This window comes from Momordica charantia (genome assembly GCF_013281855.1).
Source record: "Momordica charantia cultivar OHB3-1 chromosome 6 unlocalized genomic scaffold, Mcharantia_2.0 BLBB01000006.1, whole genome shotgun sequence".
NCBI classification, from domain to species: domain Eukaryota; kingdom Viridiplantae; phylum Streptophyta; class Magnoliopsida; order Cucurbitales; family Cucurbitaceae; genus Momordica; species Momordica charantia.
In genome coordinates, this window is record NW_028275164.1 from 29,121,718 (window position 1) to 29,134,019 (window position 12,302).

Below are 12,302 nucleotides of genomic sequence, written 5' to 3' on the forward strand. Positions count from 1 at the left end.
AAGTCTTAACTTTTAAGAAATTTAAAAAGAGAAAGGAGAAATTTTAGTCTCTTAGATATAATTTTTCTAAATTTCTACTTAAGAAACTGGTTTCAATATTTATGGACCATGTAATAAATTTATAATAATAAAAAATTAAAACATGAAGACACGCTAAATTAAAAGGACATTCGAAATTAAATATTAGTATTTTTTTTCTGTTTTTAAAACAATCGAGTAAAACACACACAAATATACACATTTAAATACAAAATGTTGGACATAAAAGTCAAATCACTTTTGATTTCTAGATATAAAAAAAAAGTGGGATGGAAAGTCAAACTCACAGTCTTCACGAGATAAGTAATTTAAAGAAATAAAAAAAAAGTGGGATGGAAAGTCAAACTCACAGTCTTCTCGAGATAAGTAATTTAAAGTTAATGCATACTCAGAGTGACAAAAGTAAAAATATTTTAAGTCATTACAAATTATTCCTCCATTAATATAATGTGCGTGACAATATATCTAATCTAAAGTATTTGAATGCGTGGGATTTGAGAGGAGAGCAGTGAGTAGAAAGCCAGCAGAAAAAAGGAAAAAGAGAATATAATTATATTGATAAAAAACTGTAAATAGCAAACAAAATAAAGAATTTAAACTAATCTTGCTTTGTGCCCACTTATTCCAGATTGACAGACTGCCCCCCACTCTCCTATTTATTTCCTCTCTGAAGAAGAAGAAGAACGACAAGAAGAAGAAGAAGAAGAAGAAGAAGAAGAAGAAGAAGAAGAAGAAGAAGAAGAAGATGATGATGATGAAGGGCGTGGAGGATTTGAAGCCGTTGATTGCGATGGTGGCCGTAGATTTGGGTTTCGCCATAGTGAATATTCTGCTGGAGACAGTTCTCGATCATGGAATGAACCATTTGGTTCTCATCACTTATCGCCTCGCCATCGCTGCCATTTCCTTGGCCCCCATCGCCTACTTTTATGAAAGGTCTTTTTTTCTTCTTTTCTTCTTTTTATTTTTTTGGGGATCCGAACTTGGAATTTGGGGTTTTGTTTTGGTTGCAGGGATGGCCGAAATAAACTCTCCTTCCGCATCCTCTGTTACTTGTTCTTCAGCGCCATTGTTGGGTCAGTTTTCTAATTTTTTCAATTCAGAATTGGGAATTGAAATTGATTTGTGTGTGTGTTTGATGCAGGGCTTCGCTGACCCAATACTGCTTTCTTCTAGGCATCCAACACACGTCGGCTACTTTCGCCTGTGCATTTATCAACATAGTCCCTGTCGCCACTTTTCTTCTGGCTCTTCCATTTGGGTACAGTCAACAAAAAATCATTTGAAATTTCTGGGTAATCTAAATTTATTCATTTGGGTAAATAATTTGAATTTGGGCAGGCTGGAGACGTTGAATTTGAAATGCAGCAGTGGGAAAGCGAAGATGGTGGGGACGGTGGTGTGCATCTCCGGCGCGGTGCTGCTGACGGCGTACAAAGGGCCGGCTCTGGCGAACGGTTCGTACGCGGAGAAGAAAGTCGCCGCCGCAGCCGCAGCCCACGGCGGAGCGAAGAAGCCGAGGGCGGAGAGCTGGACGGTGGGGTGCATAGCGCTTGTGGCCGGAACTCTGCTGTGGTCGTCGTGGTTTCCCCTGCAGTCGAACATCGGGAAGAGATATCCGTACCAGTACTGGAGCACCGCCATCATGTCGTTCTTCGGCGCCGCCCAGTCGGCGGTGCTGAGCCTCGCCACCGGCGCCACGCTCTCGTCTTGGGCCCTCGATGGCAACATTAAAATCCTCACCGTTGTCTACTCTGTAAGTAGACAAAACAGAACAGAACAGAACACCAACACTAACTAAATTAAGTTGAGATATCCGTATCATATATGAATTAAATTGATTCAATCAAATTTGATTAATTTGGTTGGGAATCAATTGAAATGGCAGGGGATGATCGGATCGGGGCTGTGCGTGGTGGGAATGTCATGGTGCGTTAAAAAGAGAGGTCCAGTTTTCACGGCGGCGTTCAGCCCACTGGTTCAGATAATGGCTGGCATGTTCGACATCCCCATTCTCCACGACCCACTCTATCTCGGAAAGTAATTCACTATAAACTCCTTATTTCTCACTCTCAACCCTTTCTTTCCTAACAATCCCTTCAAAAACACATTTTAATTCTTACCCAAATTTTGTTTTTTTTTTTTAAATAGCTTACATTTTGAAAACGTTTTAAGAGTAGATAGCAAAATAAAGAAAGGGTCTTTTTATTTGATTTTCTATTTTTCAAAACTAAAGATCGGTTTCATAATATTACCGTTTCTTGTTTCTTGTTTTTTGTTTCATGTTTTTTGTTTCATTTTTTAGTAAAGAAAAATAGAACCATATCTGGTAACTTATCCATTAAATCCAGAATGATATAATCTTTTTATTTTTGTTTTGAAATAAATTGGAAACCAAAATAAAAAATAAGAAACTTGATTTTTTTTTCCATAATTTCTATATAATTTTGAAAATTTTTTTTTTCTCGAAAAAGAAGAAACGAAGCATAAACAACTATCAAATTCTGAGGTTTCTTAATAAATTTGTAAAACAAGAAACAAGTTAGGAGAAATTACCAAATGTGAAAATTTGAGTCTAAGATTTCAAGTTTCATAACTATCTTGATTTTAGTTTTATGCCTTTTACAAATTATGCTTCATTTCTATTGAATTGTTTTCCATTAAAAAAAAAAAAAGACATTTGAATTCTAAGTCAAATTTCAATAACAAAAACAAGTTTATTAAACATACACTATATTTTTGTTTACAAAATTTAACTTAGATTTTGAAAACGGTTAAAAAGTACCTGACAAATCAAAGAAATACCTAGGTAAAAGTATTTTGAAGCTTGTTTTTTGAAAAACATAAAAGCAATGGTTATGTTAGGTCGTGTTTGATAATTATTTTGTTATTAATTCTCTATTTTTGAAAACTAGTCTCACAACTACTACTTCTAATTATGTATATTGGTATGCGTTGTTATCAATTTTTTAAAAAGAAATGCCAAAAATTTTTGTTTTTTTCCTTAAAATTTGACTAATAATTCAAATATGTTGTAAAGAATGGTGAAATATACTACACAAATTATAAGAAAACAAACGTAATTTTCAAAATAGAAAACTAAATACGAAATCGTTATCCGTGAGGCCCTTTAGTTTTTTAAAACATGTTTTGAAATTTGGCTAAACCAAAGAAAATTTACGAGAAAAGCAAAATTTTCAGAAATCTAAAACTAAAAAACGAAATCATTATTGAACCGGGTTAATGAGAACGATTATTTTGCATATATATATAATAACACAAACAATGGCCATGAATTATTGGAGCAGCTTGTTGGGGTCGGTGATTGTGATAGTTGGACTCTATATTCTGCTGTGGGGGAAGAACAAGGAAATGAAGAATTGTGCTTCAAAGGTGGTGGTGATGGAGGGAATTGTAACTGCAACTGCTCAAGATCAACAAGATCATCAAACGAAGGAATTACAAGAGATGAAAGAATTACAAGATCATCCCTAGGAGGAAAAAAAATATGCCTACAGAGATGGAGGTTGGGTTTTGTCTTTCAAACAGTGTCAACTTAGAAGAACAAGAAAAAAGATGAAGGAAAAAAGTTCAAACAAAGAAAGAAGTAGGTTTTTTAACGTTCAGTTTCTTCAGACAAGCTCCCGTGTCAAAAGAAATACTAAACATTGTAATATTAACTACTTAGGGCACGTTTTGTTTAGTGGTAATCTAAGATATCTATTTTATATGGATATTTAGATTATCATGTTTGTATCGTGTTAATCTTAGAATAGTCAAGCATCGATAGATGTTGAGTATCTTAGAAAGTCCCATTTTAAGCTATTTTAATTTTTGTCTAAAAAGAGATAGACTTTTTTAGGGTACGTTTTGGTTGGTGATATGAAAATAGAATCTATTCTTCTCTTATGAATAGCAAGTATTCTAGTCCTTCAAATTGTGCATAACTTGTTAGTACTCGTGCACAAATCACTGAATCCAGGTCGAAGAGTTCTTTTAAGCACCAACTTCTTAAGAAATTTTTAGAACAAATAGCTAATAACAATCCTCGTTAACGGTACCAAAAACTTATTGTGCAATCAATCTTGCAAATGCAAGAATACACTTTGAAGTTGCAGGGAGCAAACAAAAGTCGTCACGTATGGATTGATTGGAACAAAAAAATGCTCTAATTCTAACTAAAGAACCATGTAACAAAACAAATATATTATGTTTGTATTTCTTTTCAGTACAACTATTAAGTTTCGAAATTAAATCCACACATAATCGAAAACTACATATAAAATAGCTAAGCTAATGATCAATAAGAAACGAATTAACAATCCAGAGAAAGTAGTAAAGGTTATGCCCTTTTACTTAATTAGCTATTACTAAATCATGCTCTTGCGTTGAAGTATTTGATGCTATTAATCAAGTAGACGTATGATCTTTTTGGACCATCACGATTCCATTAAACAAATCTTCCAAGTGTTTAATGACAAATTTAAGCACATTTTAGTTAATTATACTCGGCAAACCTTATTCCTAAACACTCATGCTCCATACTCGAGATATATATCTATATTTAAGATTTTTCATATATTAAAAAATTCTTCTAAAACTAGTAAGACTAAATATATACTAATACTTTGATCAGTTATCAAGAACATTGAGATTAAGCTTAGATTTTAATCAAATAGTAATCAACTTCAATAATTAGAAATCAGCATTTACAAGTAAAAGTTCATAACCCTCCACAAATGTGTTTAACTCAATAATGTTGACATCAAATCACAACAAAATAAGAAAGGATCGTTGATTCTATACCATCCCTAAAAATTAAGACAACAAATGGACAACGTATGAACTTCAGTAAAAATTATGGGGTAATTTTATTTATTGCCTTTTTCGGTTTTCCCAGGTGATTCACCTGTCACTTTTCAACTTAGCTTTAAGTGAGTAGCTCCAATGATCCAACATCTCCTTCACTAAAACAAAATAGTAGTACAAATGAGTAAATTTTTTTATAAATTTCCATACAAAACACAGAGGTTTTACAACTCTTCATAAATTCATTTCTCATAGCCTAATACCATTTGGTGTTAAAACGTGCAATAAATTCTATTATTTCCGGGCTAAATTCAACCTAAGATAACTCTTTTACTCATGAGAGTTATCACCGCCCTATCGTCTCCAAATCATTTCATCTTCCTCTTTACTTTGACAAAGAGAACGACAACAACAACACATGTTATTAAGGACCCCACATTAAAAAGATAAGAGACCTAACAAATGTTGTTTATAATAGACACGAGCTACTGATCATATCATTGTCAATTGGTTTTTTAGATAGAACTTCATGAATATTAATATAGTATCAAAGTCCAACAATGAGATCACGATGAACTAAATGAGCCACGATTTTGAGGGAACATGTTAAGGATTACTCACCAAAAAGATAAAAGATCTAACAAAGATTTATAATTGACATTTGCTACTCATTTCATTGCCAATTATTGATAGGGAAGAGAGAGGAGCTCAAGAAATTAAAGCTGAATGATACACTAAGGCAAAGACCTCATGCTGATAAGTCGAGACGTCACTGGATGGAAACGAGATAAGGTAGAAATCGATCGTTCTCATGGTTGGATAATAATGATGATTATTATATAATGTTGTTTTTATTTTATTTTTAATTAAAGTTGTATTTTAATTATATTTTGAGGCTTAATTTAGTAAATTAATACAATATAGGCCAATCCAATACCAAAAATATGCAATAGAAATCTCCATTAAATTTTCTTTTTAAAATGGAAAACATCACGAGTTAAATAAAAATTTAACTTTCACCTTTAATATTTTATCAAAAAAGCAATTACATAATTGATCATGTGTTATCTTGAGAAAAGAAAACCCCAATACTTTAGAAAATCATATAACTAAAATGCAAAAAATCAAAACATAAAATTCAGAAAATAATGAAAATTGAGAAAACTAAAGTGTAGAGGCTACATAAAACAAAAAATTTAGTGAAAACTATGATTGTATTTGATTTTTTTTTTTTTAATATAACAAGTGGAGAGTGAGAGATTCGAACTCATGATCATGCCACTGTTGAGGTAGGCTCACTTTGTCCATTTAAAAAGTTGCAAAGATCTAGAAGTAAGACCATGGAGGGAAAAAAAGTTTTTAACTAATAATTAGAGTTAGAAGTAAATCTTGACATTTCATCCTTTAATACATGTATATTAGAAGAGATAATAATCCAAAAAACCCATTTTTTTTAACTGAAATCAAAATATTTTTCTTCTTTTTTCTTCCGAAAAAAAAATATTTTTCTTTTTTTAATACAACATATTAACATGTAGGATGAGGGATCGAACTCACAAGCTCTTGATTGGAGATATGTCAATTACCCCTGAGCTATGCTCGCTTTGACACGGAAACCAAAATTACTTGCAAGGGACCATAGTAGTAAATATATCTGTCGATACGTCGGCATTTCCATCGACATTTCTATGTATTCAATGAGTTCGACATCGTAAAAGATATTTGTTAATTTAAATATCTTTTACGATTTTTTTAATTTATCTAATTTTACATAAATATCCATTGACATCGACAATATTAATATTTTTATAAAATTCAACCCTCAACATTTCCATCGACATAGACACTTAAAATCCGATAAAGAACCACCTATATATATAGCTAGATGTCATGATATGTTATTTTACATTATATACCCTCCCAACAAAACGGCCTAGCCGTTAATATTACAATATTAGGTGTTTCTCTTGACATATGAGCTGGTCAGAAGAAACTGAAAAAATAAAAACCCTACTTCCTTTCTTTCTTCCATTTTTTTTTGCCCTTTCTGGCCATACATGATAATCAGCAAAACTGTTGGAGAAACAAAAACCCAACCCCTATATGTGTAACCATTTAATTTTCTATGGATTATCATCATGTTTAAATTCTTTGATCTCACAATCTTCAGCAGCTGTAGTTGTAATTTGGTCCATGGCCACCACCTTCGAAACAGAGCCCTCCATTTCCTGGCTCTTTCCCCACAGCAAAATGTAGAGTCCAATTATTACCATCAGCGACCCCAACACGCTGTAGTTGTAATGTAATTGATTGTGTTACTAGACAAAATAATTATGAAATTAATTAAGGAGTTAGTTGGTTATAGTTAGTTAATTAGGGTAAGTTTGATAACGCGTTACTGTTTCTTTGTTTCTTGTTTCTTGTTTTTAATTTTATATAAAAAACTTAAGCATTTGATAACTGGTTATGTTTATTGTTGGAAACAGTATCAAAATTGTATAGAAATTTTGGAAACGATTAAAACAAGTTCAAAACATAAATCTAAATATTGTTTGATCATCCTTGAATTTATGGATGTTGGGATAATACAATTTTATTATTCTTTATTAAAAATGAAGAAACAGAAATAGGAAACGAAAACGTTACCAAAAGAATACTTACTTCCCGAGATAGAGTGGGTCGTGGAAGAAGGGGATGTCGAACATGCCTGCAATTATCTGAACCAAGGGGTTGAAGGCTGCAGTGAAAACTGGACCTCTCTTTTTAACGCACCATGAGGTTCCCACCACGCACAGCCCCGATCCGATCATCCCCTGCCATTTAATTAATTCCCACGAAATTAATCAAATTTTCACACTTCTAGATAAATTTTAAGTCGATAGATTGTTTAATTGATTACGGTTAATCTATTTTAATTAATTAGTGTTCACAGAGTACTCACAGAGTACACAACGGTGATGATTTGAATGTTGCCATGGAGGGCCCAAGAGGAAAGAGTGGCGCCCGTGGAGAGGCTGAAGACGGCGGATTGGGCGGCACCGAAGAAGGACATGATGGCGGTGCTGGAGTACTCGTACGGATATCTCTTCCCGATCTTTGACTGCAGGAGAAACCATGACGACCACAGTAGAGTTCCGACCACCAGAGCTATGCACCCCAACGTCTGATTCGTCTTCTTCACCGCGGCGGCGGCAGCTTTCTTGGCGACGTATGAACCGTTGGCCAAAGCTGGTCCTTTGAACGTGATCAACAGCACCGCGCCGGAGATGCAAATCACGGTTCCCAGCATCTTGGCTTTTCCACTGTTGGATTTCAACTTCACCTTCTCCAACCTGCACTCGGGAAAAGTAAAGGATAATACTTAAGCTCATTGCATTTTCTACACGATCCCGAAACCACCAATCACTCCGACCTAATTCGATGGTGAGCCCATCAACTTCCTGGAAAGATGCCTACTGTTAAGAAGGGAAGTGCAGTGACTCTTTCTTTCTATTTACGAACGACACACGCTTTACCTGCTCCCTCTCCCTGTGTCTACTAACCCTCCCGTTCGAGAGTGAAGAGAAAGGCGAAAAAGTGCCGTCGAGCAACCATAACAATATCGTCATAATGATATGATATTATTCGTTTTGGGCATAAGCTTCACAACTTTACGTTTGGTTTCACCCAAAATATCTCGTATCAATGGAGATACTTGTTTGATTTCACTCAAAATATCCCATACCAAGAGATAATTGTCCTAATCATTTTCTTTTCCGCGGGACTTTATGTTTGCATTCTCCTTTGACAACCCAACACAACTCATTTTATTTAAAAGTCTGTTTTTGTATTTCTTGGAGACAAGATTCCTTCTCATCTTTAAAGAGTTAAGAACATAATAATATAATATTATTACAAATGAGAATGGAAATACCTAAAGAGAAGAGCCATGAGAAAAGTGGCGACAGGGATCATGTTGAGGAATGCACAGGCGAAAGTAGCGGAGGTGTGTTCGATGCCCAGAAGAAAGCAGTATTGGGTGAGCGAAGCCCTACAAGTAGAACCACACAATAAAAACTAATTAATTATCCATTCTCAATGATCAATTCTTAATTATTCTCAAAATTCTCAAACTTAGAACTGACCCAAGAATGGAGCTTAAGAACAAATAAGAGAGGATACGAAAGGAGAGTTTGCCTCGACCATCCCTACACAACAAAATTTAAATGATAATTCAAATAAAAAGAAGAAGAAGAGAAGATGAACTATATTGAGGGAAAATGAAGTAAAAATTACCACCTTTCATAAAAGTATGCGATGGGGCCCAAGGAAATGGATGCGATGCAGAGGCGATAAGTGATGAGAGTCAAGTGGTTCATTCCATGGCTAAGAGCTGCCTCCATCAGAATATTCACTACGGCATACCCAAAATCTACACCCACCATCGCCATGAACGGCTTCAAATTCTCCAAGTCCATCTCCACAGATCACACAACTTTGTCTCACTGCAACAAACATACAAAAGTTTCTAACTCAGAGATCTGTTCTTGAGAGATGAAGTGGGTTTCAATTTAAGATCCATTTGGTAACGTTTTCGCTTTCAATTTTCTTAAGAAATGTAAGTATTTTACAACTAACTTTGATTCTTGTTTCTCTTTTTTTTTTTCGGAAACATTCTTATATAGAAATTTTCGAAACAATCAAAACAAATTTCACGGTTCTTGTTCTCATTTCCAATTCGTTTCACCACATAAATAAAAGATTGTTTTATAATACTTGAATTTTTGGAGGTTAGAATGTTGGAATATATTTTTTCTATTAAAAATAAAGAATAAAAAACAAGAAAACGTTAGCAAAAGTATCCTCAATTTTTCAAATCCCAAGTCCCCAAAAACACAGGCATGCAATATTGAAAGCAACTCTAAAGATATTGTTTTATGAAAGCTTTTCTTTCCCTTTTCTTTTTGCTTTTACCAACGCTGCATGAGGGAGATTCTCCGTGCTTTTCAAAGTATGTTTGAGAGAGGTGGTAGAACAAGCGACGGTAAAAAAAGAGATTTAAGTATAATCGATTTTTCAAAATTATCCTATGTGATACCTTAAAAATCAATTTAAGGTGACTTAAACTTTCCTAAAATCAATTTTTAAATTTGTCAAATATGATCAATAGAAAGAGCAATATGTCGTACCTGTGAGTTTGTGATCCCTCGAACACGTTTTAATATGAAAAAAGTCTTTGTAAATGAATCAACACCAATGCGAATAGATGCTGGATGGATATGGGTTTTTGCAACATGAGTTCTTAGGTTGGTGATTTATACTTTATAGGTGGCTTAAATGTAGTCATGACACAGCTGTACTTGTAACTACAACGCCCTTAATTTTAGCTGCTAATACTCATCGGTTCTTAAACTAATTCCAGGCCATTTTTGTCATTTCCGTCATCGCACGATAATTCCGCTTACACGTTTTTTTTTTTTTTTTTTTTTTTTTTAATTTTGTTCGACAATATATAGAGTGGAGGTTGAACTATGCTCACATTTCCATTTGTGAGATGTCCAATAATGTCTTACCATGCAATTTTGTTTTTCGGTTGGGTTAGATTTTTGTGCACGTGGGTTTTATTTCTCTCCTTTGAGAAAAAAATTATTTGATAAAGCTAAAGGCTACGTGGCTAGCGGTTTTATACTTTTTTTTTTTTTTTTTTTTTTAGTTAAAGCAGAGAACCAAATTATTTATATATTTTTGAGGTGATAGCTATATTCGAATAGACCTGATTATATATCTCAATTACTTTACATGGTTCGTCAGATTTTAATTACAATCAAATGTATTGAACCAATCAAAGTTTTTGCATTTTTTTTAAGCCTCTCTCAGCCCCTCCAGCTCGTTTGGTATAATTCTAAAATATAAATAAAAATATTATTTTATCATACTTGATTCTTTAGAGGTTAGAACATGCAATACATTTTTCTTCATTAAAAATAAAGGAACAGAAACTAATTTTACCACACCGACCCAACATTTCTGTCATTGATTAATTTAGTTTTTTTTGTTAGTTTATTTTATAAATTAACTCATCACAAGTTAGATTTTTTAGAATTTGATTGCAGAAACAACCTTATTATTAAAATAGTAAACTCAACTACAAATTTGTAAAAATAGTCCAATGGAAAATCAATAGACATTATATATACCAGTCAATTGTGATTAAAATATAATAAATGTCGTCGATTTAATCATTCATATTGTTTATGCAAGAATTTTCACAAGGTTTGACCTAGTCAAGGTCGAACTCGGATGCTAGAGAACTTCGAATCCCTTTGAACTGACCTGCACACGAGGACAAACTCTCCGACTCTCAGATCAATAAGTAGCTCGGACTCAATAAGAAGTTTGAGCAAAAATTGATACCTGGGATGAAAATGTGGCCCTCTATTTATAGGCGCGTGGTCTGACAGACCTCACGACCGGCAGTTATCTTTGTCGTTTTGCAGATCGAACTTGTCGGGTCACTTAGGTCGAACCTAAGTAGGTCGAACTGTTTAGCAAGTATGAAATTGTTAGAGACGGTTGTTTCTCACCTCGATCGTCGGTTCGAGGTGGAGTTGCTAAGTTATGTGAACTTATTTCGACAAGTATCTGTCTTTCATGTGGCATCACAATTTCTTCCACTACACATGTAATAACTAAAATATATGGTAGGTTTAAATTTCTATGGAAAAAAGATTAGATTTTCTTAATCCAATACAAAAAAAATTGCCCATTGCAAGTATGCTTTATTTTGGGTAGGTGCATAGCTGATTTTTTTTTCCTAATTTAATAGTTTTTATTTAGTAAGTCTATTTTATTAGTTTACTTAAAATTTTAGTTTGAAAAATAGGGTTGTGATGTTTTAATAAAAAAAAGAAATTGTAGCATAGCAAATGTGCCGTGAATGTTAATTTTTTTAAAGCAGAAAAATAAAAGAAAAATTAAAATTTTAAATTTTTAAACCCTAGAAGTGTTACTATAGCTCGCTATGTTTGGGTTGATCGATGTAATTTATATTTTACAATAATATTTTTTAATATCTACTTCTCAGATCCTCATATTATTGTATAAAAAAGATAATTAAAAAATCTATTAGAAGACCCATTAAATTGTATCTTTAAATCTTCACGAGAATTTTCACTGATGTGCTAGCTCTAATTGAAGGCATTGCTCACCATGATTGTTGGAAGGCTGAAAATGCCAACTATGAGGGTCGAGCTCCCCCTCGATCAAATAGCTTAGGCCGAGTTGATAGGTCGGGAAAAAGGTGTTGGGTTCGTGGCCAACAGTGAATGACAGGTCACCCACCTACCGCACAGTAGAAAATACTGATGGAACGAACAACCACCAATTTCACCCATATAAATACACCTACACTTCACTCAACCAGGTATGAAATCTGCCTGAAGTTGATCTATCCAGCTCACACATAGAATTAACTT

The 12,302-nt window shown here is 33.8% G+C and overlaps 2 protein-coding genes across 4 annotated transcripts; one reads left to right on the plus strand and one right to left on the minus strand.

The window, feature by feature from the left end:
• The first annotated feature begins 653 nt into the window (after window positions 1-653).
• LOC111022703 (WAT1-related protein At3g30340) lies at window positions 654-3,948 on the plus strand. 3 transcript variants are annotated; one of them, XM_022299922.2, is made up of 6 exons: window positions 660-975; window positions 1,053-1,115; window positions 1,184-1,300; window positions 1,381-1,795; window positions 1,928-2,079; window positions 3,348-3,948. In XM_022299922.2, the coding sequence occupies exons 1-6, from the start codon at window positions 785-787 to the stop codon at window positions 3,532-3,534; spliced, it is 1,125 nt and encodes a 374-aa protein (XP_022155614.2). In that variant the 5' UTR covers window positions 660-784; the 3' UTR covers window positions 3,535-3,948. The 3 variants fall into 3 exon arrangements, with proteins under 3 accessions (XP_022155622.2, XP_022155614.2, XP_087980814.1); XM_088124688.1 differs by having other exon boundaries at window positions 832-975; window positions 1,216-1,300; XM_022299930.2 differs by lacking the exon at window positions 1,053-1,115 and having other exon boundaries at window positions 654-975.
• A 3,023-nt stretch (window positions 3,949-6,971) lies between these two features.
• Window positions 6,972-9,311, minus strand: LOC111024913 (WAT1-related protein At3g30340-like). Its single transcript, XM_022302730.2, has 6 exons — window positions 9,127-9,311; window positions 8,973-9,035; window positions 8,762-8,878; window positions 7,790-8,180; window positions 7,510-7,661; window positions 6,972-7,137 (listed from the first exon to the last, which is right to left on the minus strand). Exons 1-6 carry the CDS (start codon window positions 9,303-9,305, stop codon window positions 6,972-6,974), a joined length of 1,068 nt encoding a protein of 355 aa, XP_022158422.1. The 5' UTR covers window positions 9,306-9,311.
• Between the last annotated feature and the right edge of the window lie 2,991 nt (window positions 9,312-12,302).

Coding starts and splice junctions, on each gene's coding strand:
- LOC111022703 (XM_022299922.2), top strand. CDS start 785: ATGATGATGATGAAGGGCGTGGAGGATTTGAAGCCGTTGATTGCGATG. Junction 976..1,052: donor ATCGCCTACTTTTATGAAAG/GTCTTTTTTTCT, acceptor TTTTGGTTGCAG/GGATGGCCGAAATAAACTCT. Junction 1,116..1,183: donor TTCTTCAGCGCCATTGTTGG/GTCAGTTTTCTA, acceptor TGTTTGATGCAG/GGCTTCGCTGACCCAATACT.
- LOC111024913 (XM_022302730.2), bottom strand. CDS start 9,305: ATGGACTTGGAGAATTTGAAGCCGTTCATGGCGATGGTGGGTGTAGAT. Junction 9,036..9,126: donor ATCGCATACTTTTATGAAAG/GTGGTAATTTTT, acceptor TTTGTTGTGTAG/GGATGGTCGAGGCAAACTCT. Junction 8,181..8,761: donor CTCATGGCTCTTCTCTTTAG/GTATTTCCATTC, acceptor TCCCGAGTGCAG/GTTGGAGAAGGTGAAGTTGA.